At 40.6% G+C, this 25,941-nt stretch overlaps 1 protein-coding gene across 19 annotated transcripts in view; it reads right to left on the bottom strand.

The window, feature by feature from the left end:
• The window catches only part of TBXAS1 (thromboxane A synthase 1), a 229,629-nt gene that overhangs the window by 119,843 nt on the left and 83,845 nt on the right, over positions 1–25,941 (bottom strand). For 12 of the 19 annotated variants that reach the window (XM_064420992.1, XM_064420994.1, XM_064420990.1 and 9 more), the window contains one exon: positions 6,583–6,679. The exons of 3 other annotated variants lie outside the window; for them this stretch is intronic. In XM_064420992.1, the coding sequence (XP_064277062.1) occupies positions 6,583–6,679 (97 nt within the window). Of the gene's footprint in view, positions 1–6,582; positions 6,680–7,552; positions 7,700–10,648; positions 10,704–18,365; positions 18,556–25,941 lie in introns of those variants that run through there. 4 more of the 19 variants (XM_064421007.1, XM_064421005.1, XM_064421009.1 and 1 more) reach the window with 3 other exon arrangements.

Genomic DNA, 25,941 nt, shown 5'->3' with positions numbered 1-25,941 from the left:
GCTTCCTGTCACTGGAAAATCATTCAAGCATCTGGGCTCACATGGCTGTACAACAGCACCCACAAATATGCAGTCAAACAAATTAATGTTAAACAGAAAAGTGCCATGCAGCCCAATTCATTCCCTGCTAACATGATTCCCTTTCTACACTGATGCTGTACCAGACAAGCCTTCAAACCAGCTATGATCTAGAAGCTATATAAAACTGGTAGGCTAAGAAAGCAAATCTTAATAAATTCACTGCTTGGACACCTTTTCACTTTTCCTTCCAAGGCACAGAATGATTTTTGGAAGCACGGAATAGTCTCAGCTCAGTGAGACCAAGGCTTATTGTACATGTGGCAGGATTGATGCTTGGATTGTCCTACAAAGCCAGGGAGGGAGGGAAAAACATCTCAGCTCTGTATCACAAACAACTGGGTGTTCAAGGTACAACCTGCCATCAGGCATGATGGCTTCACTGCATCTGGAACTGGAATGCCAACAAGCCACGCACAAAGAGGCATATTTTGTGACGCTTCCATAATAAGAGACGGCACAATTGATGTCTACAATGCTCTAGAGAATGGAATAGAGACTCAGCCTCTCCTCAAATCACAAGGAGATCCCAAATCAATATATATGCATCCATAAATACATATAGATATGTATTCAAGCTCGCATGCAGACGTAGCAACTAATCATGGGGCATGTTAGATCCAGAAGTGTTATGCCACTCAGCTTCCATGTCCTATATTAACCAAACAAAAAACAAGATGAAACTGGATGAAGGAGTAGAAAAATGAAAATAAAATCTAAACAGAATGAAGCAGTGAAAAAATTTTAAGCACATTCCTTCTCTCTGCAGCCACGAAAGCCAGCATGTATTCAAAACTAAATATCACAATCAAACTAAATCAAAATATTCACACACACCAGATCATCACTTGTGTATGAAACCATCCCATCGAATGGTCATTTTAAAGCATGGAAAAATGAAGGCCTCATTTATATATATATAAATGTGATGTTTTCTCATTTATTTGACTAATTTTCCAAGTACTGACTTGCCTGCTGTCACCCTGTGTCACTGGTGCTCCAAACTGTGTGCCCATGCAAAGGTAAGCTTCCAGCAAAGTTCATTCATCATCTGTTTACAAACTGAGTTCATTGAACTTTACAACAATAATTTCTAAGTAAACAAAGAAATTCACATGAAAGGATGACGATGGCATTGACACAACCAGAAATAATCCTAGGAAGTTTAACTTGAAGAAAAGAAACATTTCTAAACCAAACAACCAAAGGGTACAGGGTCAAGGCAGCATGCATATGTGTCTTTTGGCAACACTGCAGAACTTTTCATCCCTTATGAGATGACATATGAGTATGTTGGTGGGTTCATTTTTCAAAATAAAACTGTATTTCTGAGAGAGACGGAACAAACAGCCCAGCCCATTAGCTGGATAAGACTCCAGGTTTGGATAGACAGCTGAATTACCACTTTTTACTGAAAGTCAGCACATCAGTGGGGCTGATGCCTGTTCTCTAAAAGTCAAGGCAGAAGGCAGCAAGAAAGATCTTGTACAGGACATGCATGTGATCCTTTACTCGCAAAAGGTGAAGAACACAGATGCACACCAGCCAGCTCCTGAGCTGAGCTGTTTGAAGCCAGTTGTAACATCCCAGTCCTGCTCTGGAGACACTTAATCATTATCAGTCAGTGCAGAGTCATCTAGAGTTAATATGTTGGTTTCTGCTGACTGAGGTCCTGACCCAAAATTCACAGAATTACAGGATGGCTGAGTTTAGAAGGGACCTCTGGAGGGCATCTTGTATCAGATTTAGATAGATCTTTTGATACAGTAATATACAGTTTTCTTTCCTCTAGCAAGAGACCAGGAAGAACAGCCAGTCCATGAATATGTCAGGCATCCTGAACCACAACTGAACAAAATGAAGAAAATAAGTTCCTTCCTACGTGGTGGTTGCATTTTATTTGTTTAATGCTCTAGGTAAGCCTGAAGCTTAATAGATTTACCAAAATATAGATTATGATGATGAAACAGCTCAGTGTAACAGAAAAATTTTACATGTGAAAAGAATAATCAGATCTCATGTGGATCAACTCAAAGATGAAGAGAAAGAATAGACAAGCAAAAAGACAGGAAGCTCAAACAACTCACTTTTCCTTCAAAGGGGATACAAGGATGTTGTATCACATTCTATTCCTGGTACTTTTTCATTATTTTTACCACTTCATTATTGTTTGCTGTTAATCCATTATTATTTTTACCACTGTAGCAGCAAAGCTTCTGATGAGAAAATGGTAATGTTTTCTTACAGAGACTGGAATTGGTGTAGATTTTTGAATTTAAAAATGTCACTCTCCTCCAGCTGGTTGGCAGGTAAATTTAAGGATTTGGTCTGAATCAACCACTAGTTTCCACTTGGGAGAGACACATGAATCCTGGCAGAGCACCAACTCCTGGCAAACCTTGACTAGCCAGTACCTACCTTAGCCTCAGGGCTCACTGAATCCACATTTCTAGGAAATATTTTTACAGCCATCTGAATTATTTGAATTATGTACCAGGTAATATTTCTCTTCACTTTGTTCCATCTTAACATTCTGCTCCTACATTTTTAAAAGTACACTTTAATGATTCTCAAGTACTAATTGAAAAACAAATTTTCAATGCAGAATTAAAAACAATCTGAAAACTGATTATGTATCATTATCCCACCTGGAAGAATGCAACAAACATCGTAATCCTATCTCACTTGCAACACAGTAATGAAGTTAAAAATGGTCTTAGTGCTCTTAAAAGGAAGCTTCTATTCAAGAGACAACACAGTTGTGAGAAAAAGGTATCATTTACTCCAGCACAGCCTTGCCTAAATGCTGGCTGAGGTTTCCATGGTTAACCTAAATTAAAATTAATCCCATATTTTTTGACAGAACGTATATAAAGTAATTTTCATATTTTGTTCTTCAACTATAATTAAAAACATGGGAAAAAAGCTTCATATGCTTCAAGTATGAAGGTATATTACAGCAGACATTTTTGGTTTTGAATGGCTCTAACGCTTATGTTAATTGAGACTAAATTAAATGGGAAAGCAGAGTGTCATTATTGTCTTCCTGTGATTATGCAGTTAACAATACATATACCCTGTGCCTACAAGGCAGTAACAGCCTGTGTGCTAGACTTGGTTGCTTACTGTAAAAGGAAGAGAACCTTAATGCAGATTTGATCTGCAGTCACCAAACACTTCTTTTGCAGGAATTATTAACCAGTAATTCAGAAACAAGAGAAGATGGTGGAGGAATATAAAAGACTTTTTATAGCAATTTTCAAAAGATAGCCATAGTAAAGATGTGAAATACACAGTATCAAAGGGAAACATAAAATCAAGAGTAGTTTAGCTTGTGTTCACATGCAAGATCTACTTTGTCTATATAATGAGTGAGCAGACAGGTTCAATGTGTGAGAAGTGCACAAATGGTCTAGGTCTTTCAGGATGCAGATACAGGACAGATGCTTCCAAAAGAATCTTCTCAGCAGACTAAAACCACTCTCATTCCATAAAGGCCTTCTGATGACTTCCAAGAAGGGAGTTCACAAGTGCACAATCCCAGATTAAGGTCATCCTGCCTACAAGCACTCCAAGGCATGACATCACATTACAGAGAGCTTTAATAAAAGCTGTCAGAGTTCACTGAATCTTGATCATGTTGCTGGCTGCTACCAATAAATCCACTGTTTTCAGCCCTTCACAAGTTTGATTTCTCATTGTTTCTTAATCAAATATGTATATATTTTAAAATCAATTGAAAAAGCAGCAAAATAAACAGGGAATAGAAGTTTTTTCTACACTTAGCTTTTAGAATTAGACCTGAACATCCTGAAAGTCAGTGACAATTTGTTAACATAAAGTTGCCACAACTGCTACAGAGAGAATAATCTTTCTTTGAGGCATTCTAGGTTAGATAACTCACATTTCACTCTGATGAATGAAGTAAAATCTTGATTTTTGAAAGGCACATGGATCGTCAGAAAAGCAAAGCAGAAGTGTGTTTTCCTAAGACCTGTTCAAACCCAGTAGTCTCACCTGCTTTCCCATTCTCTCAGCCTAAAAGGCTGATACTCTTAAACTACAAAAAAAAGGTTTTGGGTTGAAATAATAAGCATGTGCCATATCTGGACTGGAATATATTGGCCTAGCTTTGTGAACAGCACTGACTCCAAAGTCAGTTCTATAACCACTCTTCACTGGGGAAGGAGTTCATAAAATAAAGCAGAGGGATCTTTTAGCATTTTGAATTCTCCACTAGCAAATAGAAACCTTCACTCGAAGTAGAGGAGCTTTCCTTGACTAATTTTAAAATATAAAAACAGAAGCAACCCTATTAAAAGTCTTAAAATGACATTTATTCAGTCAATGTGATAAGAAAGGATTCTATTACTTGGAAAGTGCTTTTCTCACTCTCACCTTTCAATCATTATTTGCATACAACCCAAATCACATCTGAATAAATTCCACTGGCCTTCCTTACGTACCACCCAGCATTATTTATATTCATGTAGGATTACTAGTGTACAGGTAACCAAATACTTCCCCAAGAGACCTGACTGCAAATTAAAGAGGAAACAGCTTCCTGTGTGAAAACTCCAGAGGAGGAAATATCCCCAGGTTAGATATGGAAAGACCCAGAAACAGAAGGCTGCTTATCTTCAATAAGAGAAAAGCAATGGCTGGAAGAGGGGAGGACAAAGTGGAAAGTGAGAAACTATCAAAGATTGTGGCTATGTGAGAAGACCATAGAACAAGCAGGTGAGAGCATATAAGATGAAGGAGGTCATTTGATTTGGACTCATGGGCATTAAACAAGACAGAAATAGCAATCCTGCACGGGGGGTGGGGGGAACTGTTAATTTTGCTAAAGGGAAAGCTAGGAGTTAAATTTTCTCAGCTTTCTGGTTAGTGGCAGGGATGTCGCTCTGTCTATGTCTCAGTTCCTCATTAATAAAGCAGGACATTGCACAGAAAAGCCACAAATGATTCAGGGGACAGTCAAGCGATAAGGGCAAGATGTGAACCTGCAGAGACAGCTCTAGCTCACAGATCTAACGAAGAACAAGAAAAGGAGAAAGCAGGAAAGAGGACCTAGAGTGATATAACCTACCTGAATTTTAGAGAGGAACACAGATGTTACAGACAGACCATGACAGAGGGACACATAACCACAAGAAAGAGAGAGAAACCTCTGAACACAAAAGGCCTGGAGAGGAAGAAATATTTTACTAACTGAGAAGCGTGAAAATACAGCAAAAGTTATATCCAAATGACCAGGCTGACTAAAGTTAAGAGCAGAACAAATCTCTGAGTGTCCCCTCAAAGAAAAGATTTCTAATTTCAGGGAAGTGTTACTTGATCATCAGCTACGGCTAGGTGTAATGGGTACATTTCTTCTACTACCAAATACAAAGAAGAAAAGCATGGGAAAGTTACAGAGAGGAAGAAACAGGGTTCCTGCTTGGGGTAGAAGAAGGCAAGGGACGGAAAATTTCTTCAAATATAGAGAAAAATGCAGGAAAGCCCCTTGTGACATGTAACAACTTCAGCCTAAGAAGTCTAAAAATAGATTCATCCTTTCACATGTGAGCTATGGCCACAATGGGGGGCAGCTGGTAGCAGTAGTTATTAAGTAAGATATAGGCAGTCACAAGATGAAACTCACACACCAAAAGAAGCAAGCAAAGGCAACAGGCAGTTTGCAAACAGACTGACGTTGCAGAGAGGATCAGAGGGACAGAGGAGGCAGACAGCTGATCAGAGAAAAAAAATGTTCTCCAAGGGCACAAAAACCCCTCCTGAATACAGGTGAGATTGTTTGAGCAGGTTTGAGCATACAAAGGGCCCAGGGGGAAGCAGGGGATGGATGGGACCAAGGCAGCACACAGTGGCAGTATTTCCTTGTAAAATGCTGGGCAGCTGCTAGAACTCTGGCCATTCACCCTCACTATTTGTTCTAACCACCTCCTGAAAATGAGCTTTTCAAGTGTAACCAAGAACATATGTACAAATTCTTGCTAACTCCAACTTCCTTCTTTGCTATTTATTATTTTCAGGTATGACTAATACACAATAGCTGTGGGAGGCATGTCCTGGTCCCAAGCAGACTGCTCCTGCTCTGTGAAGTCTAAAAGCACAAAACAGATCATGTGTGGGAGAAAGCAAATAATACCATCTCCATGTTACAGACTGAGAACTGAGGAAGAGAACTAGTAAGTGCTTTTCCCAAAATTTCACAGGAAGTCAGTGGCAAAACTGGATATTGAAACCCTCTCTTCAACATCCATCTGGTGCTTCAGTCACAAGGACAGTGTGTCTCTTCTAAGGACATTCCCTTTCATCCTCAGTGTTTTGGTAACAAGAATCTTTGACTGAATGTATATATTGAGTGTATATATGTCTTATTGAACCATGAGGTAATTTTGCCTCTATTTCCAGCTTCCACACAGCCACTTTTGGTCTGAGCTGGAATTAGCAGTGCTACCAACTCCATCCACAAAGCCAACTTTAATATGTACTTACAATTCTGTTGGTGAAGTTACTAAAATCTGCCACTAAGATTTGCTTGATCATCTCTGGTGAGGAGACCACCACAAACATCTGGCGACCAATATAATACCTAAAAAGAAATAAAGAGTCATTTTAGACTACAGAGAACTATCTCCTTCCCTAAAATATCTCTTTTTGCTTGAATATACTTGCAGTGAACAAATATCACAGAAATGTATTTCCGTGGGTAAAGCAGTATCTTTCCAGCCCTCACAACCGTTAAACTAAGATACATGAACCTGGAATTTAAAGGAAACAGCTTAAAATCTTTTACTGATTAATCAATACTCAGCCAACATTTTTACATAAAGGTTTACGCACTCTTTGCTCACTCTGAATTCTGTGCAAAGTGATGTAGTATCACTAAACCAAACGGTAGAGGAGCAAAACATTAGAAACCAACTGAAATAATCATTAAAGACCTACAAAATTGCATTTCCTGCCATCAGCCACATGAAATGTCTTTTCATGGCTAAGCCTTGCCTCTAATGAGTCTTTCCAGAAGTCCCCCCAGCATGACTGTAGTAAAGCACATTTCCACCACTTGTATTAGCACTGGAACTGAGTGCATCTCAGGCTCTGTGTTGCCATGGGCAAACCTCGCATTACACTAATAGAGAGGGGGGGGAAAAGTTTTACCAAGTCCAAGGGAATTAGTAAAACTTCAGAAGAAGAATAGGTGACAGGGGTGTCTCTGCCTGCACACCCTTTATCTCCCTGCTCCCACTGCAATATGACCTGGTGGAGCCAGGGTCTGCCCTTCTGGGTCTTCACACCGTTGTGGATGCTGCAGAGTCACTGGAACTGTCCCAACCCTACAACTTCTAGAGGTGCAGAGCTCCCAGCACCATTTCTTCCAAGGCCACAGGCACTCCATGGCTGGCTGCTCTGCTGGGGGAGGAAGAAGCACAACCAGCAAGCAGAGGTCACTTGCAGTCCCTACCTTGGCTGATCGCTGGACCAGAAAATCTATTCAGGCAGCACTGTCTTTTCTCCAGCAGGAGAGAGGAAGAAGAGGTTGGAGGCAGGCACAGGAGGGCCAGGCAGCTCATAGCAGAGCACAAGAGCAATACCACAGATGCTGCAATACAGCAGTAATATCCATGCCTAATCATTTAGGTATGATGCAGCTCAGTATCGATATATTGTTTATCACCTGTCTACACTGCAACAACTGAATAGACAAGCAAACCCTGGACTGAATTAAATATAGTAACTAGGGGTTCCCATGGCAATGAAGCTGCAGCAGCCTGATTTCTTCAAGGGCAAACAAATTAGATAAATATCTTGATTCCAAAGCAAGGTTTCACAGTGCAATTTGACCTCCCTACCACCCAAACTTGTAACAAAAAAATGGCAGAGAAGAACACAATCCTTTCTTCCTTCAGGAAGGAAGACATCATCTTTTCTTCTCTTGTGGGTTTCCAGAGGGGACTTTTATTTTCCAAATGCAACCCACAAGCTCTACTGGAGCATTAGATATGGGTGGTGTGTCTATGAGGGTAAACCTTTTTCACCCCTCCCAGTTTGCTCAATCACAGCAAAAGTAGCTGTCTGTAATGGTCAAACTTTTATTCAGAATCCTCATAGGTGCACAAAAAAGAGCTGATGCCTCAGATTAAAGAGGGTTTTGATCACAAACTTTAGCAGAGGATAATGCCCTACATGCAACTTTTGTGTGTATTTTGTGCAGTTTTTTTCTGGCATCAAGGAGGCAACACAAGCTCTCAAGGCAAAGACATGTGCTGCTCTGAACATACCCAGAATGACCAGCCACAAATACTGACCTCTCATGCTCTCACACCTGGCTTTTCTTTTTCTCCCTCCAAGTTTAGGAAGTTCCTTGTCACATTTATTGCTTAGTGACTGATGGTCCTGCAACAAACAGCTTTTCACAGGGACCAGCTTCCTGACATCAGATTCCAGATCTGAATCAGAAGCTGGTTATGTCTACCCAGACAGCTTAACTCTGACCAGCAAGGGGCACACATGAAACATCAGGCAAAGCATGTGTGTGTAAGAGAGACACACTTCTAGTTAATTTCAAACCTGGGAAATTGCAAAGCTCCATCTCCTGTCCACCGGGATAACAGGACGCTACTCACAGCAGGAGTCTTTATGTCACAGTGCACTTTGTGCTTGAAAGCATTCAGGACTCAAAATTTGGGACAGGAGCATCTCCTACTCAAGCTGTTTTTATGAGAAAGTGACTCACAAGCCAAGCTTATGCAAACAAAATCTATTCATCATCCTCCAACTCAGACCAGTCACCCGAACTCCCAGTTCTGTTTCCACAGCTAAGCTCTTTCTTTTTTATTCACTCTTCACTAACTTTCTAGCTATAGGCACCTGCTTCTTTCTTTCTTTATGTTGTTATAAATTAGGGCAGAGAAGGAAAAGAAGGGGGGAAAAAATCCCCTACACCTAATAAATTAAAAATGCTAGGGGAAAAAAAAAAAAAAAAACAAACAACAAACTAATTAAATTGATTTTTAAGCTAAGTTCTGCCTTTTTTTCAGGAATGACTGCTATAAAGCACACACATTATTGGATCGCAAACAGCAAAAGCTTTCTTCCTGCCTTTTTTCTGTTCTCCTACTTTCTGTACACAATCTTTCCAATCTTTTCTGGGACACAAAAAGATGAGGCTGTCTATGACTATACTTTGGAAGTCAAAATCCATAAGTCAAAGGCATTATTTCCATGGTCTTTCCCTGAAGTTAAGGAAAAAGGACAAGTAGAACTAACTGTGAAACAAGATCACCTGAGCTATTTCATTCAGCAAACACAGGTTTGGAACCTGAAAAGTTGCTAGAAAGATGCTTAACTGAGTTTTAATATATTTTAAATCCTTTGCAGGATCAAGGCCTCAATCACAAAACAAGAGGCTATCTCCCAACCAGGTGTTTTGGGGTTTTTTCACTTGTTTCAAAATAGCAAGTAAAAGATAAAATCCTCCTGAACAATAATCTATTCTTCCCAAGTAAATAACATATTCACCCCTGCCATGTAACTTCATTTTGATTCTGTATTATTCGATGAGGATATCACTAGTCCCACATAGACTTAGATTTATTATTGAACAAAACCTGATATTCTTGTCAGATTTTAATAAATAAGAGTTTGAGAAAAACAAAAGCCTCTGGGCAAGTACATTGCAAATGCATTCATGAATAATTTAGGGCAGCATTTTTTATTAACTTTTCCTAGGTTAATCTTTCCACAGGGCTCATTCACACACTGAAGTCCTACCTTTAGCTACAGTACCATTACACTGCTTGACCCAACACTTTATATTTCATCTAGGGCTTTTAGGGTATAAAGCAAATACTTGGGAATACCTAGCCTGCTCCTGCAGAGAAGCAAGAATTCATGCATGTGGCATGACACACTTGGGGTGATGCGCCTCTGTCCTCATGGAAATCAGTTGTAACACTGCCACACCAGCAAAAATAAATTTCATCACCACACTTGGAAGCAAATTTTCCTGTGTAGATGAGGCATTGGCTAATTGAGTTATGCTGTTGGGATAATTTCTATTATATCTCAGTTTAAACTGAAGAACAAAACAGAACAGGGAAAGAAATTTGCATTTTAGACCAGTAGCTTCAGCTCCATTGGAAGGTGAGGCAGGAAAGACCTGATACCAGAACATGAACAGCACAAGTACAGTGTGAGCTTCCTCCAGCAGATGAAAATGTGGCTGAGGAGCCATTGTCCCAGCAGGCTGCCAGTGCACAAGCCAGCAGCCCTGTGCCACATCATCCCCAGGATGGCACAGCAAAAGGGCTTCCACAAGAATTCAGCAGAGGGCATGGGTCTACTCCCAGAAGCTGTGAGAAAAGTAAAGATTGCCAAAGGGCTTGCAGGTCAAGGAGGTGGTTATGTCACAGGGTATTGAACAAAATAAGCCAAAATTCATCAGAAGTTTCAATAAGTGAAGAAGCTACAAACACCCAGCTGCAGCAGTTTCACTCCTCAGAGCAGACAAGCACCCCTCTTAAGGCAATTAATGGGACAGACAGACAGAGATGACTACCTTGTGTTCAGGGTTCACCCAGGATGTTGCAGTCCTCTTTCCAATGATTTAGTCATTCACTAAACATATCTTTTCTCTTATCCACAAGAATAAATAGCAATCCAGCAATGATATCTGCAGGTCTGCTCATGCACCACCATTGCTTTCTGCAGAGGTGTGGCCTAGGTGTCTCAACCCAGCGCCTGCCATGGCCAGGGCCACAGAGATAACCCATGGAGGTAAGAGGTGCCTGCCAAGCCCAGCTCTGAGCTGAAGTAGGAGCAATGAGACCAGGGGCACATTGGACTGCCCAGTCTCTTCTGAAACACTTCAGCGATCATCTTCCTTTCCAATGTTTGACAGAGACCCCCTAGAATGCAGATTTCTGTTCTCAGATCAGAATCAGCTACTTTTAATTGGAAAGACCAATTTAGCATCAACCTTTCCATGCTCCCAAGACCACTGTGGCCACACTGCATGGTCATCTGCAGCCCACAGCATCTCCCAGCTCCTGAGCCGTGCCCTCTGAGCAAAGCTCACAGCAACGCTGTCTTGTTGCACAGGAGAAAGTGGAGAGCACACACAGTACCTTATGGCAAAGGGCCATATGTTTTTGTATAACATCCATGTGGGAAACACCTGCAACCCTTTCACCTTGTTTACAGTGCTGCTGTCAATTCACAGAAGACTTTGATCTTCCTATCTATTATCAGCCCCATGTGTTACAACCACATAAATCATAAAACATATATGCTATTAGGCAATAAGCAAGGCTTTGTTTTCTGTGCTGTGGTCTGGTTAAGTACACAAAGATCACCTGTAGAGCCATATGAAAATAGAATATTTTATTATTGCTATTTTCTTCGGGGAAGAGCAAAGAACAAAGAAAGAAAAAAAAAAAGGCAGTGGGGGGAGAAGGAGAGGTGTACAAAGACAGAGATACAGTGGGAAAAGGCTGATTTCCTTAGGCAATTTTTCCTTAAAAGAAGTTCCTCAATCACTCTGCCTCTTTTATTTAGAGACACCCTTTCATTGCAGGCAGAGAAATGTAAAAACAAATAGCACAATGCTTGTTTAAAATAGGCCTGAAGCCCTGCCTTACTTACTTAATTATTTCAGAGGCCAGCAAATTGATTTGTCATAGCACTGTCCCCTTTCAGTGCTTGAAGGCAATTCAGATATGGTAGGACTAAGCAATATATAATGAACAGTGGCAAAACCCAAACACAATCTGCACAGAAAGGGTTAATTTGGGCTGAGAGGAAAGGAAAGGAGTGGGACAAATTTGTCAAGTACCATTTGTACTATTTGTGTTATATTAGCAGCTAAGGGTCTCCAGGAGCCCCATATCCTAATTTGACAGGAGATATTCATACATAGAAATCTTATTCTTTGCCTGTAGAGCCTACAATTTAAATAACCTGAAGTGACAGTGGGGAAAACAAACATCTTCCATTTTCCATCTGAGGGACTGCGGGACAGTCAGGTATAGAGGAGTTGGGAATTGCCAGCAACCACCTTTTTTTTTTTTTCTGTTGACACCCTGTGGAAACAGAGCTTCTCAGCAGGTATGTACACCTGGAAATTGCATGCCAGATTTCTTTGGGAAGGCTGGGAACTAACTCCTGTGCCATTTGTTCTGCATCCTAGGCTGTGACTCTAGTCAGCAAGGTGCTTCCCTGGACTATTTTTATAAAGCACTCACAAGTTGAGTATCTCCAGATTAGAGAACCATGAAACACCTATTAACACTTAAGAGAAGAAAAACCAAAAAAAAAAAGCACTCCAAAACAGATGAAATTACTGCACATGGAAATGAAGCCCCAGTAGCACTGAAAAGTCTCAGGCACAGAGAAAAGTTTCAAATCACAACTCTACCAACACACACACACAGCCCTCATCCAGAGACTAATCCAACACATTGTGTAAATTCATGAAAAAAAAGAAAAAAAGAGGCATGGCCACACTCAGTTCTACTTAAGAATAAATTGTTCTTAATTTCCTTTTTCAATGAACTACATTTATTTCCATGTTGTGAAAGCTTTAAAAGAAGCACATAGGACTATTAATTGAATTCCTGGAGGCATTAAAAACATCATGTAACATAAAATGCTTGCTCACACACACTTCCTGTGCTGCTCTGTATGGTTATTCATCTAACTCTTTGTCCACACACCTGGGATTAAAAATGCTATCTTCTACATACCAAGAACCTCTATAACATCTCAAACTTGCACTTGCCAAAAGGCCTCTGCTTTCTGACACACTTAAGGAAGTATCAAAAAGAAGGAAGAAAATTCCAGGATTATTTATCTTCTCCCCACCACTAAAAACACAGCTATTTTTAAAGGAGTTCCTCACTCATCAGGTGTAGTAAGAGACCTGTGGTATGAAAGTATTATATTTAATGTTGACAACAAAGAGAAGGAGGGCTGATTGAGGTCATTATAATGTACAGAGTTGGTAGAATTTTGCAAGTAATTTATACCAGGGTGCAAATGAAATCTGTTTCTGAGCATCTCTAACCCCAGGGTTTAGCAACTTGAGGGTGTCACACATTTACTAATCCCTTCCCCCGACCAAGTGAGCAGTGCAGGAGACACAGGCTCTGTATGGCTGTGTTAATTCATTCATGAAATGAAGTAGATGACATTTACCCACAGATAAGAAATGACAGAGATTAAATTAAGCTCACAAAGTGCCACGAAGAGGAAAAAAAAAACCCCCACTTCTGAATTATACAAGCATATTCGGCAATCTATATCCATTTGGTTTTTGGAGGCAATTTGAGTCCAGACCTAAGCTCAAATACAAAAACTCAAGCCCACGTTCCGGAGTTGGGGAGAGAAGCAGCCAAAGGAATGGACAGGGACAGCAATTGTTTATCTTCTCTGTTCAGGTGGGCTGCAGCAGAAGCTGGGTTCCAGGGCAGTGCAGAGCCACAGGGTCGTGGGCCCTGCTCCTCCACAGCCGGGGAGCTGCCACTTCCCAGTGCTGGCAGGGGTTATTTTTATCCTGCCAACTGGGCTAAGATGATTACCACAGCCACCGCCGCTCCGCGTGCTCGCATCACACCGCTAGCGCTGATTAGCTACATCAGTATCCCACTTCATTAATGCCAAATGAAAGCTGCAAATAAGGCACTGCTTTTACAGGATGCTACTGGAAATGAGAAGCACTGTGATATTAATAAGAAACCAGTCACTGCTCCCGCGTGGGTGCGTGCTGCTATTGTGACTGGGTGACGCTGAAAGACCTCACAGCTCTTCACCTCAGCAAGAGTGCCAGCACAACGTTTCTAAATCTTTTCCCATGGTGCTTCCCATCAAGTTGGGCTGTATTAGTCTGTGTTTTGTTACTTCTGTTTAGACTGTGGTATTTTCAGCAGAGCTTGTTTTGTCTGCGCTCGCTAAAGCGCACTCTGCCTGGCTGGCCTCATGTGACGGTGCAGCGGCGTTTCCTGCGGGTTTCAGCAGATTTCTGTGCCTGGCCCTTCTGGGGCTTTTCGAGGTGCAGCGTGAGAACAGCCTCATCTCTTGCTCTTTGCACCTAATTCACTACTAAACTACTCCTTTGCCATGCCTCGAGGGAAAAAACATTAGGTTACTTTTTCCAGAACACTGGATTATTATTTCTAGGGAAGGCTACCTCTGGAAGATAGCAAACTTTCTGTGTCTCCAAACTTTACTTGCTACTATGAACACAGTGTTCATCTGTATGGACTTGTATGAGCCTATTATTTATATTCAACAGTGCTACCTATTTTTACAGTGGAATGAAAAGAAAAAACTTACAAGATGGCTGAGGAGGGTAAGCAGACAATGTTACTTAGTCAAAGCAAGGGTAACCATTTTCTTTTTTTTTTTTTTTCTTCTTTCCCCATCCCCATGTAAGGAAGGGATAGGAATCTGCTGAATGCTTATCCTGATTTCTAGTTAGGAGCTCTAAACAGCTTCCTCTGACAGACAAGTAAGCAATTTCTAGGAAACAACAGGCAGCATTACCCTGGCAGGGCTAAAGCCATTTCATACAAGATAAATGGAGACAGAGCAGCACACTTGCAGAAGATGAGGGATACGGCTGTGATGCTACATCAAGTAACATGGCTGAGAGAACATGTGGAGGAGGGGAATGCAATGCAGGGCTGCTTTCTAGCAAAGTATGAGCTATCTGAACTCACATCCGTGGAGCCAAGGAGGATCCTGTGTCCCAGAAAACAGGGGAGAATGTGTGTGTCACAGGGCAGGATCCAAGAAAAATTTGGGGACAGGAGGCAAAAGGAGAGCATATGTGTGACCATACAGAGAAAATGAAATGGGAAGGCGGTCAAAAGATTTAAATATAGTTTGTGATACTACAACATCACAAGATACAGCAGGTGATAAAGCAGATTGACTATGATAAAAGCAGAAGTGTAATAAAGTTTATAATTACACACCCATCACTAAACTTCATATAAGCAAACATTCCAGGGTGACTAAAACAAAACCCTTGCGATCTGACTGCCGCCTCTCAAAGCCTTTCGGACCATGATAAAATTGAAGTTTGTGTTATTTTTCCTCCCTGAGACCTGACATCAGGGTACACAGAAAAGCCATCCATAACTATCCCTTTCTGCAAGCTTCATCTCATGTATGCTTTACTTATCATGATCAGAACTCAAGTGTGACTGGAGTTCTTCACTTCTCCAGTTTTGTGAGAAAACTTAGCCACTTCAGCCCTGGAGGAAAGAAAAGGCTCTCAGGAAAATACATGTCCTCATACATATCTTCAAAAGCAGCATTCAGAAGAGAGACATTCAAAATCAGTAGGCTGTTTCTGCTTGTTTTAATTCTGCACTTTATCTTTCATTTCTTTATAGGCAAGGCAGCTCATCTGCCTCCTGTAAATAGGATCAGCAGTGGTGGACAAAACAATATTTTATTTCTTAATGTATCTGAAATAAACATGTACATAATTTTAATTCTGTCTACTCCTTTTTACTGGCATTTTGATCTTAAATCAATGAGAGAGTTACATTATATAGTACACCCTCCCTCTTAATACCTTTGCTCTGCTTATGTCAATACAGATGCATGCATCTCTGAAATAATACTGTCTTGATATTAGAATATTTTAATTTTTCAGTAATAGATAGGACTCAACAGACTGTTTGTTTTGGGGTTTTTTGCATCATGAACATAGCATGATGGAATGAGTATTGAAATTCATGCAACAGAGCACCTTGAAGAATAAGAAGTGACACTTTGACTTGGTCATGGTTACTAGCCTGAAAATATCTGAAGTTTAAGCAAGTGAAATCAGGGTTTCATAAGTGGGAAGCCACGAGCCACTCATTCATTTGGATTGTGTGCAATAAAGACACAGATCTCAGCCAACAATGGACAGCCTCACTCAGGGAAGGAAAGGCTTGTCAGACAAGCCATGAGGGGGACAGTCACTGGACTTGCTTTTCTTGCACAATCTGCCTAAAACAAAAATATGTCTAAACAAAGGAAAAAAAGATAGTAACCATCTACTGAGCTCTTGGGAATGTACTTTTTTATGCTACAGCATACAAAATGCACACAGGAAAGATTAATTTTTTTTACCTATAGCAGCCTGTACTTTTTCTATACATTCTCAAGATAAACACACACACAAACCCATTTATTTTGTTAATGCATTATTAAATGTACACTAATAAAAGTAATTTCCCAATGCTTGATGCATTTATCATGAAACCACTAGCAGAATTCTTTACAATAAAAATGCTAGCAGTACACACGGCCAACTTAAATTATCTAGGGAAATGGGTAATATCTGACCACGCAGAAACATTAGAAAGCAAGGTTTTGTTATAGGATAGAAGGAGGAAAATAGATGTATTTCCTTACAGAAAAACTGCAATGATAAAATTATTTTTAATAGAACAATGCTACAGCTCCAGGAAATTTTCCTGAACCAATTCAATCTGTGTTCTGCAGGACTTTAAAAGCCCATTAAAAATAACCGTGATAAATTTCCTAACCTCTTTCAGTGCACCACACAGAAGACAAAGGAAACTGCAATTCAACAAAGATAGAAAAGAAAGAAAATAACAGAAAATCCTGATAGCTTGTGTATCAGCAGTAACATCCTCACTAACAACAATGAGCAAATCTGTACCACAAAGGACAGGAAGAGCAGGAATGATGTATACAGCTGACAATGGCACTCCAAAGTAACGACTTCCAGGAAAATCTGCTGTTACAAATGGACAATGTGCTGCTGAGAGGTAGTTGAGTCACGGCTTTCATAACATGACAAATTATTTCAGCCTAAGAATGGATGTACCAAACCCCAGGGTGTATATGGCTCTGGCAAGCCAACTATGGGGATTACATCCTACAAACAGCTAATATGCTCACCTGGTTTAAATTATTAAAACCTCACTAAAATCCATGCAGGTTCAGGGATTTTTTTTCCCCATATTTAATGTGTAGTCACAAGATACAGATCATGTTTCAAACTGTAATACTAGTGAGAGCAGTGCCTAGTTGACCTATTTTCTATTTACCATGTTCTACATATCATCAGTTGTAACAAACACTTCCTTTTCTGCTCTCTTCTTTGTGGTGGGAGAAAGGGGTCAGTTGCATAACAAATAGCATATACATCACTTTAGAATGAAACAACCCAAATCCCTGGGGATGGAATAGTAGATGTAGCCCTCTCTCCCACAGCCATATCCTTTCACCTTCATTGGCAAGTCCTGTTCACCCACTCCTTCTGCTGACCCCCAGCAAATCACACTGACACTGCACTGCACATGTGTGAGCTCTCCTCACAGCTGCACCAAACAGCTGTTCAAGGCCCACATCTGGCTGCCTGGGGACATGAATGAGAAGTAGACTCAAGAATTTCTCCTCTCTGCCTCAGTTAGAGGTGCTTGGCTAGAGACCACAGGATTCTCATAGACCTGCTTCATTTTTGAGTCCATGTCACCATTCTGCCTTGCTGTGCTACTCCCCAGACCCTCTGGATCTCTGGAGTCTGCTAGAGCAGTTTCCTAGAACCCTTGTCTCCAAACAGTACAAACAGTTCCATGTACATGAAACACCACTAGTCATGATTAAGATTTCTGAGAGCAGTTCTGAAAAAAACCAGCATTTCTAATTGCTCAAAATTTATTTAGAAAATGGGTGGAAAACAGTAGATTTGAAGACAGACCAATGTAAACACCTCATGTTCCTTCTAAATATAAATGTATTGGGCCAATTTCAAGCAACTTGATCCTCATGCAATGACAGAGGTATAGCAGAGGTACAACCCCCTGAATCTATTCATAACCCCTATAAACAAAGCACAAAAAAAATGCAAGCACAACTGTAGGATGAGCCATCATTGAAGTAAATATATTGATCTATCAAAAATGATTGAAGACTGACAATAAAAGGGTTGTAAATTCTTAGAAGAAAGAGAAAGCAAAAAGCACAAAACCAACCCACTAAAAAACTCCCACCTACATTCACAGGGAAAAATAGACTGGAACAATAAAACACAATGGCAGTGCCTGTACATCTTTGATAGCTGCCCCTCCCAAAAGCTGGAACAATCCTGCTATAAACCAAGCAAATGAAAATGTAAATGCATGAGCAATCGTCTGGGGGATCAGATGCTTCGTGTCCTGTAGGCAAAGAAGGAAGAGGGAAAAGGTAGGAAAGCATGAGAAGGCACCACTTTTAATATCTGCAATTATTGATTATGCTCTTCTCACCTGGAGCCTTTTATATCCAGCAGAGATATTCCAATATTTAGGCAATGCTGCCTGCATGGCAGGGTCAGTACTGCCAGCAACACCCCTTGTCCTCTGACCTCAGTGTAATCTGCTGCTTCCACTCCTCTGGCAGCAGGGACAGCCTGTGGATTTCAGAGGTGCCAGTCTCTGGAAGTGCAAGTACAGCTGCCTGCAGAAATCCAGTATCCAAAATGGTCAGCCCAGAAGAGTCAAAGACTGGGAAATACCCCGAGTGCAATGCCCAGAGCAGTCCCATGGGCAGGTATAAACACAGTGGTGTATCAAAGGGGTCTGCTCCAAGGCTTACAAATTGTGTAGTTGTTTAAATATTTTGCTAAGGAAATGAACAGAATGAAAATTACTGTATTTTCACAAACTTCTGTTCTTCACTGATGAGAATCCAAGGTATTAGTTACAAGACAAAAGCAAATAAAATGCCAGTGAGAGAGGAGAAAATATATGTTTGTAGTAAGAATAAGTTTAAGTATTTCAAATATTAATCTTCCGATTTTGTAATATATATCTCTATTTCAAAAATAAAAATTTAAATTATTTTAATGGAATTTAATATTTAAAAACTAACGCCTTTCCATGTGATGTCACATTACCATCTGACCTACTTTAACATTTGTCTCTGTACTGCACTTGGAGACCTACTTTCTCTGTCTCCTGCCCCAAACATCGCTCATTTCCTACTGCCCTAAATGGACAGCTGGTGAACATATAAAATTGTTCGGCTGCTTTGGTAACATTTTACTTTGGCCCTTCACACAAAGTGTTTCATAAGATGTTCCATACAATAAAAGGTCCCAAAGAACCAAGATCCTCTCATAATGTCACTTTGAAAGACTCTGCAGCAAATCCCCAGTGTCCTTGCCAAGATCTTTTTTCAATAAAATAGATTCCAACATTGACAGAAAAGCTTGGATTATTGCTGAGTGATAAAACGTCTGCTGCTAGACCTTACAGAGTCAGAACATTGCTCCCAACTCACTCCTTTTTCTGTAAACTACTTTAAGAGGTCTGGGTATGTCTTCAGATTTGCTGTACAAAACCTGATTTTTTTTAGTAGGTACCATCATCCAGAAACTTAAGTTATATAACATGAGAAAGACCTAAACATTGGGTCAAGATCTTCAAACAGTCATGACTCTATGCCTGAAATGAAGCTGTGCTGAAGTAAACAACAGCTTGAAGGTCCAGACCACTATTTTCAGGCTTGTTTGCATGGGGCAGAGAAGAGATTCTGGGACAAGACAAGCTTTTAATCTTAATAAAGTTAGACTAGAAAAAACTCCTATGGGAGTGTACCCCAGTAATTGCTGGAGGAATGGTCAGTCTTTTCCCTGATGCAGTGACTGTCTTTGCAGAGCTGATGTGTCTCTGCAAGGGCGGTTTCCTTAACATCACAACAGCTTTTTTAATTACCTGTAGAATTTTATTGGTATGACTAAAACAAATCCTCCTTCAAGACCAGCCTTCAGGTTTAGCCACTAAATTTACTGGAGGGAAAGAAGGATTCACAATCCCCAGAGTAATGGTGGCTCAGCTCATCCCATGCTCCCCAAGACAGGAAAAAAAGAATGAACATAGTAACAGCTGAAAACAACTTCTTCCTCTGCAGTGGGGTATAGTTTTGCCTATTGCCTGATGAAATCATACCCAGTTCAGTGCCAGCAGGTCTGACATAAAGCAGACTCTCCAGGAAAAGAAAAGAGGTAGTCAAGAGAGAAAAAGGGTTATTTTAGGATGGTGCCAAACCAACAAAGAAAAAGGAGATATTTTGTTCCCCTTTCTACTAATAAAATGTAGTAGACTAAAATTGATCCCCAGACTAATAACGCAGAGGGAAAAACTAAAACCTATATATGACAAAACAATAAAAAAGTAATTAAGAGATTTATGGAATTACATAAAATTCTTGAAATGACGTTAAAATTGTCAGGTCATGTTACTGTTTTCAATTCAACATGGATAGGAAAAACAGGGAAGAAAAAAAATCAGAGCAGGGAGGAAAGACAGCATAGAGCTAAAGACAATGGAGAGAAGTAAGAGAAAGAAAAACCCAGAGCAAACATTTAGGGGATCAGGGAAGGAAGTATGAAAAACATAAACACAGAGCCTACAAGTCAAGGTCATGAATGGCAAAAACCAAACCCAGAACAAACCCCAACAAAGTGGAGGCACCAACTGAACAACATTGAAGGCAGCACTTGATAGGAAACACCTCTGTAGATACCTGGCAAAGTGTAGTCATCCTCACAAAGGAAAATACTACTTACTATTTCTAAGACACTAAGTAACAGACATCCCAAATCTATTCCTCTGGAATGCTTTGGTAGCCTAAGGGGCAGAGGCCCCATGAGGTCTTGTCTAAGGGCTCCCCAGCATGGGCAGAGAGGGTCTCACCAGCACCTGCATCCTGGGGCTCCTAGCTGGTGGCATGAGTAAGGGACGGAGCCATGGGTGCTCTGGCCTGTGCTAGGCTTGCAGACAACAGGAACATCCAGCAGCCGGCTGGTCTGCACTTTCTGCTCTGGGTCCTTCTCCAGACCCAGCGTGGGATCTGTGGAATAGGGGAATCCCTTTTGCCCAGTGCTTCTCACAGCACAGTCACAATACAGTAACAAGCTGCTTTTGGATTTCTTTGGGCTTTCTTTTCCCAGAAAAAAAGGAAAACTGGCTTTAGGGAGTGACCTGGAGAGGCAGTAATTTGACTCTCCTGTGAAGTGACCAAGGCAGCAGGAGAAGTTAAAATTGATCTGCTTCAGAGGCTGCCAAGAAAGGGGACACACACACATTGGGAGGCATGATGCATTTGCCTCCCCCTACATATAGTGAGGGGAAATTATTCAATAAATGCATTAAAAATTACCATGCAGACACTGGGAACACCAGTTCATAATCAGATACATTGCGAGTGAAGTCAGAGACCATTAATAGCTACTGAACATTGCATATTGCATGTGTATCTGCTTTAGGTTTGCATCAATACTTCTGGAGTGCTGTAGGAAATTCAAATGAAAGCATTTAATATGCACAACAAAATCTACAACACTGCTGTTTTCCCATACTTTCTAGGACTGATATATTGAAATAATGCCTCAGATTTTTCAGTCTTTTAGAAGCTCTCCACCTGCTTATTTGCAAATAGTGGAAAAGGGTGGGGGGGAAATTACAAGGTGGACTTTTCAGCTTGTTAAAACGTTGAACAAATACAGGCTCCAGTAGATAATGAAAGTGGTAGAGCAATGTGAAATTGTGTCTAAGGAACTAGTTTTTGTAACTCAGAATATTTCCTCCCCCTTCCTTGAATGAGGATAACACATTGTGGTGTGCAGGTGTAACATGGTAAGAAGAAGCAATCTGTTCAGCAGTTTCATTCCCTTTAAAACTATCATTTTAACCATTAATTAGCAAAGAAGCAGGCAGCAGAGATCAAAGATCACCTGTGCTGTATATTAGCTGTAAAACACTCCTCAGGCAGCACATTTTCAAAAGAAGCTTCACTTTTCAAATAATCTTAGGATGAAGCTCACCAGGACTATGTTTAAATAGCTAAATGCTGCACAGTACCATCATGCATGGAACCAAAAGGAAACACTTCTGCAGGAGGAAATGGAGGTGAAACCTTCTCCTAGCCAAGGCTATATGCACACACACACATAGAAGCAGACCAAGATTTAATCAGGTTCCTCAGATGCTTAGATATGGTACAAGGGCCTGCTCCTGCTCCCTCTGTCAATCTTAGGAGCTGACAGAGTTTTGGACAATCTCTCAGAGCTGTTCCATGTCTGGCAAAATCTGTCAGTGAAGCCACACCAAGCAGGAGATGCTCCTCTACACAAACCTCCATTTGCTGGAGCTGTGATCCCAGCAGTTTGCACACCCCATGAGCACAGAACAAGCATCAGGAACGTGGTGCAGGTGACAGGCAGTGTCCTTTGTTGCCTTGCCAAGAGCACATAAAATGCTGTCTGTCTCACATGGTTGGATTTCATACCCTTTTTCCAGAGGTGTAAAAGATTACATCAGGTCTTTGACTTACACTGCCTTAAACAGCTGCAGTAGAGTCACAGAGGGATTGGATGGAGGAAACTTGGGGAGAAGCACAACAGTGAGCACATGCCTGCAGCTCAGCCACCCCAGGGCAGCATCTGCAGCCTCAGAGAGGAGTAGGAGAGCTTTGCACACAGAAGAGACTACCACTTCACCAAAGGTTTAGATCCCAATGGCTTTTCCTGCCCTGAGGGTTTGAACTGCAAAATTTTGATGGGCTTTTGAGTTCTGTCTGTGAATACACAGAACACAAATGTCCCTGGACCTTCCTGGGGCTATGGTACCAAATCAAGAACCATCACAGGGTACACAAGCTCAAGTTGCACAGTTCTCATGGGAGGTCACAGTCCACAGAGCAGATTTGTCCATGGCTGTGAGGTGCTCATTAAAAAATACCTTTGACATTACTAGTACACTAGGTATCAATTTGCAATGTTCCAGAGACCTAAGTACATTTGAAACATGCCAGAATTAAACTGGTCAACTAATTTACTGTAAATTTTGCCAGTAATCTGCAGCCCACAGATCTGTGTATACAGAACGTAAAATACTCCAAAGTGGTCAAGGAGCCACAAAAACAATTCCACCTGTAACAGTGACACAGATTCCAGCTCTCAGAACAGCATGGCGTGCCATCTTTTGGGCAAGTCTTCAGGCATCAGTCCCACAGAAGGCTATGTTTTCAGGACCAATTAACTTTAGAGACAAGAGGGGAAATTGGTGATGATATACCCAAAAGAAACTCACAAGACTTGTTCTGGCAGCTTGATTTAACCACTGGAGCCAACTATAACCAATACCTGATTACGTTTACTGTGGGAATTCAGATGGAGATGTAGCATTGTACCATGAATTCTGCCCTGGAGTTTCTGCCAGGAGTATTGTTGGGTTTCAGTTCTTTTTTGAAAAACAGTTTTCAAAAAATAGGTTACTATTTACAAATTCTCATTGTGATTAAATGAAAGACTCCTGAAAGTTTAACTTTAAAACATTAAGATTGTCCTATTGTTGCACCCATTCATTTAATAATATTTTCCATTTCAGAGGGAATGGCTAACATATTTCATGAAGAGCAACTAAATTGTCTACATGCAAAGTGCTATGAAAATAGAGGGTGGAGACGGAGAGGAATATTTTTCTTCCCATTAACTTCTTCCAGATACAATAGAACTAGGAGTTTATGTGTACCAACAGCACTAAAAATATTTTTAAGGCACAAATGCAATTGGTTTTTTATGGCCCTGATTCAGCAAGGTAGACAGACTTCTGGTTAACTGGAAGCATGTTGAGCAATACCATTGACTTTAATGTGATTACTCATGTACTCAAAGTTAGGGGTTCTGCTGTACTGTACAATTTACGGGTAGTTAATGGAAGAAAGAGATAACTCTAATCCACATCAGCAATTCTGGGGCTGGTCAACAATCTTATAGGGTCAAAGAACCTTATCATAAAGGAGAAAGCAGTGAGAAGAAAATAAATCTTGATGAAATATGAAAGACCTGACATCAGCCAAAAAATATACTGCTCTTTAAGAAAACAAAAATCCAGGCAAGTGAGGCTACCAAAATTCCCTGTCAGGTTACATGGGTAACAGAGATTATGAGGAGCTACAAAACAGCAACAGGAAGCTTGTTTTTCCCTATCGCTGTCCAGGTATGATTTCCTCTAGCTGAAATATAAAAAGTAAATTCTCTGAAATATCAAAATAAAGGAAGTACCCCAAGAGAGGTAGTAAGTCCAGTAGATGCCCCCCCCCCCCCCACCAGGGCAAAAGAGGAAATCAAACAGGATACAACTTTTTCATAAAACTGAGTTATTTCTTTCCATGAGCCTTCAGAAACAAAGATGGGAATACTTTCCCTGGAATCACTTTTTCCACAGAAAGCAGAATGAGGCTAGAAATAGAGGGCTTAAAAAACTTTGTGACATTAAAATAGCAATAAAGACACTGTTTCTTCAGTTAAATTCAGCCCATGATGAAGACATCAGCTGCTCCCTGCAGGAGGAGATCCTGCCCTATCTCCCTTAGGTTTGTCCCAAGGTATTTGATGACAGCAGAAGGAAGAAAAAGGCTTCAAGTAAAGTTCCACATGCCCAAATCCCAGAAATGCACATCCCTCTTCCAACCACAAAAAGGGAAAGCCCCAAGCCCCCCCAGTGACAAACTGGAGAACAGAGCTTCTACTACAGACATCTTCAGACTTCTCACAGCAGGCTGAAGTTGAATGTCCAAGTCAAGGCAGAGTAAGAATAGGGTTTAACCTGCTGCAAGCTATTTCAGATGCAAAACAACACGAAGAAAGAGTGTCACCCCACAAACGGCACTGAATTCTAACCTGTTCTCACTCTTTGGCTATACACAGTGAGGTCTGTGTTATGATCTCTTACATTCTTCCCCATGTCCAAATGCATTGCTACAGTCGAAGACAGAGTAAGTTCCTTCATCCCAGAGCAATCAACTGCCCACTTGGGGCTGAGTTATATTTTCTGCAATCACTGGTAGTATGTTGTTGGGCCAAGAATATATTACTTATTTTGGCAGATTTCTTTTACTCCAATTCTTTTCTGTAAAGCCATAATGATACAATTGCAGCAGAGCAGTCAAATGCATATTAAGTGCATATAGAAAGCAAAACTAACTTGCTCTCACATTGTAGAAGTTGCTTTTCTGATTCCATAAAATGTGTTGTCCCTCTTTATTTCTCTATCTGCTTTTATCACCTATTTCCAATCAGTAGCTATCAACCTACCATTGAAATGGAACAATTGGTGGAGGTAAGAATAAAGTAACATACCATCAATAGTCATCCAAAAAATGAGTGGTGCAAATACTGATTTCCACAGCAAACAGGGTTACTCTCCTGCAGAACTCTTCTGTGAATAGGGGAATATTCAAGGCATATCTTATTAAGTATTGGTACACTGTTTTCCAAATAGGATTGTTTTCAACTTCATTTTTGTTATGGAGAAATAGCACACATATTTTAGACAAAGCATTTTTATAGAGGGTACTCCAAATTATAGCTAAATCAAAGATTTCCACTGATGCAGGACCTCTTCAAAAGTCACGTCAGTGGCTTAGATTACCCTGTGGAATAAAAATGCTCCATCTCTGCTTTTGCACCAAACCAGAGCTGTTTGTTTCTGCCTTGGCCTCCATCTTGGGCCACCTCTGTATGAAAACAAACAGTTTTCACAGCACAAACTCACAACTGATGACTATTTGCATTGTCTGTCTTTATAAAATATCAGTACCATCACCTTTCCTTTGGATATGCACACAGGAGCGAAGGGAAAAAAAAGCTTTTGTGACCTACAAAAGCCTTACTTGAAATAATTCTCTCCGACTTGAGGCCTTTTGGAATGGAAGGGATATATTGTTTTGACTTGATTAAAGCTGAAAAGTTGATTTGACATCCTGTTGTCAAGGAAACCAATTCACACACAAAAGAAAACAGTTGTGATGGTATCATTCAGACTATTCAAGTGACCT

The sequence above is a fragment of the Passer domesticus genome, chromosome 5 (genome assembly GCF_036417665.1).
Source record: "Passer domesticus isolate bPasDom1 chromosome 5, bPasDom1.hap1, whole genome shotgun sequence".
NCBI lineage: Eukaryota > Metazoa > Chordata > Aves > Passeriformes > Passeridae > Passer > Passer domesticus.
Note: the sequence above shows the minus strand (reverse complement) of the source record. Positions and strands in the feature narration are given on the sequence as shown.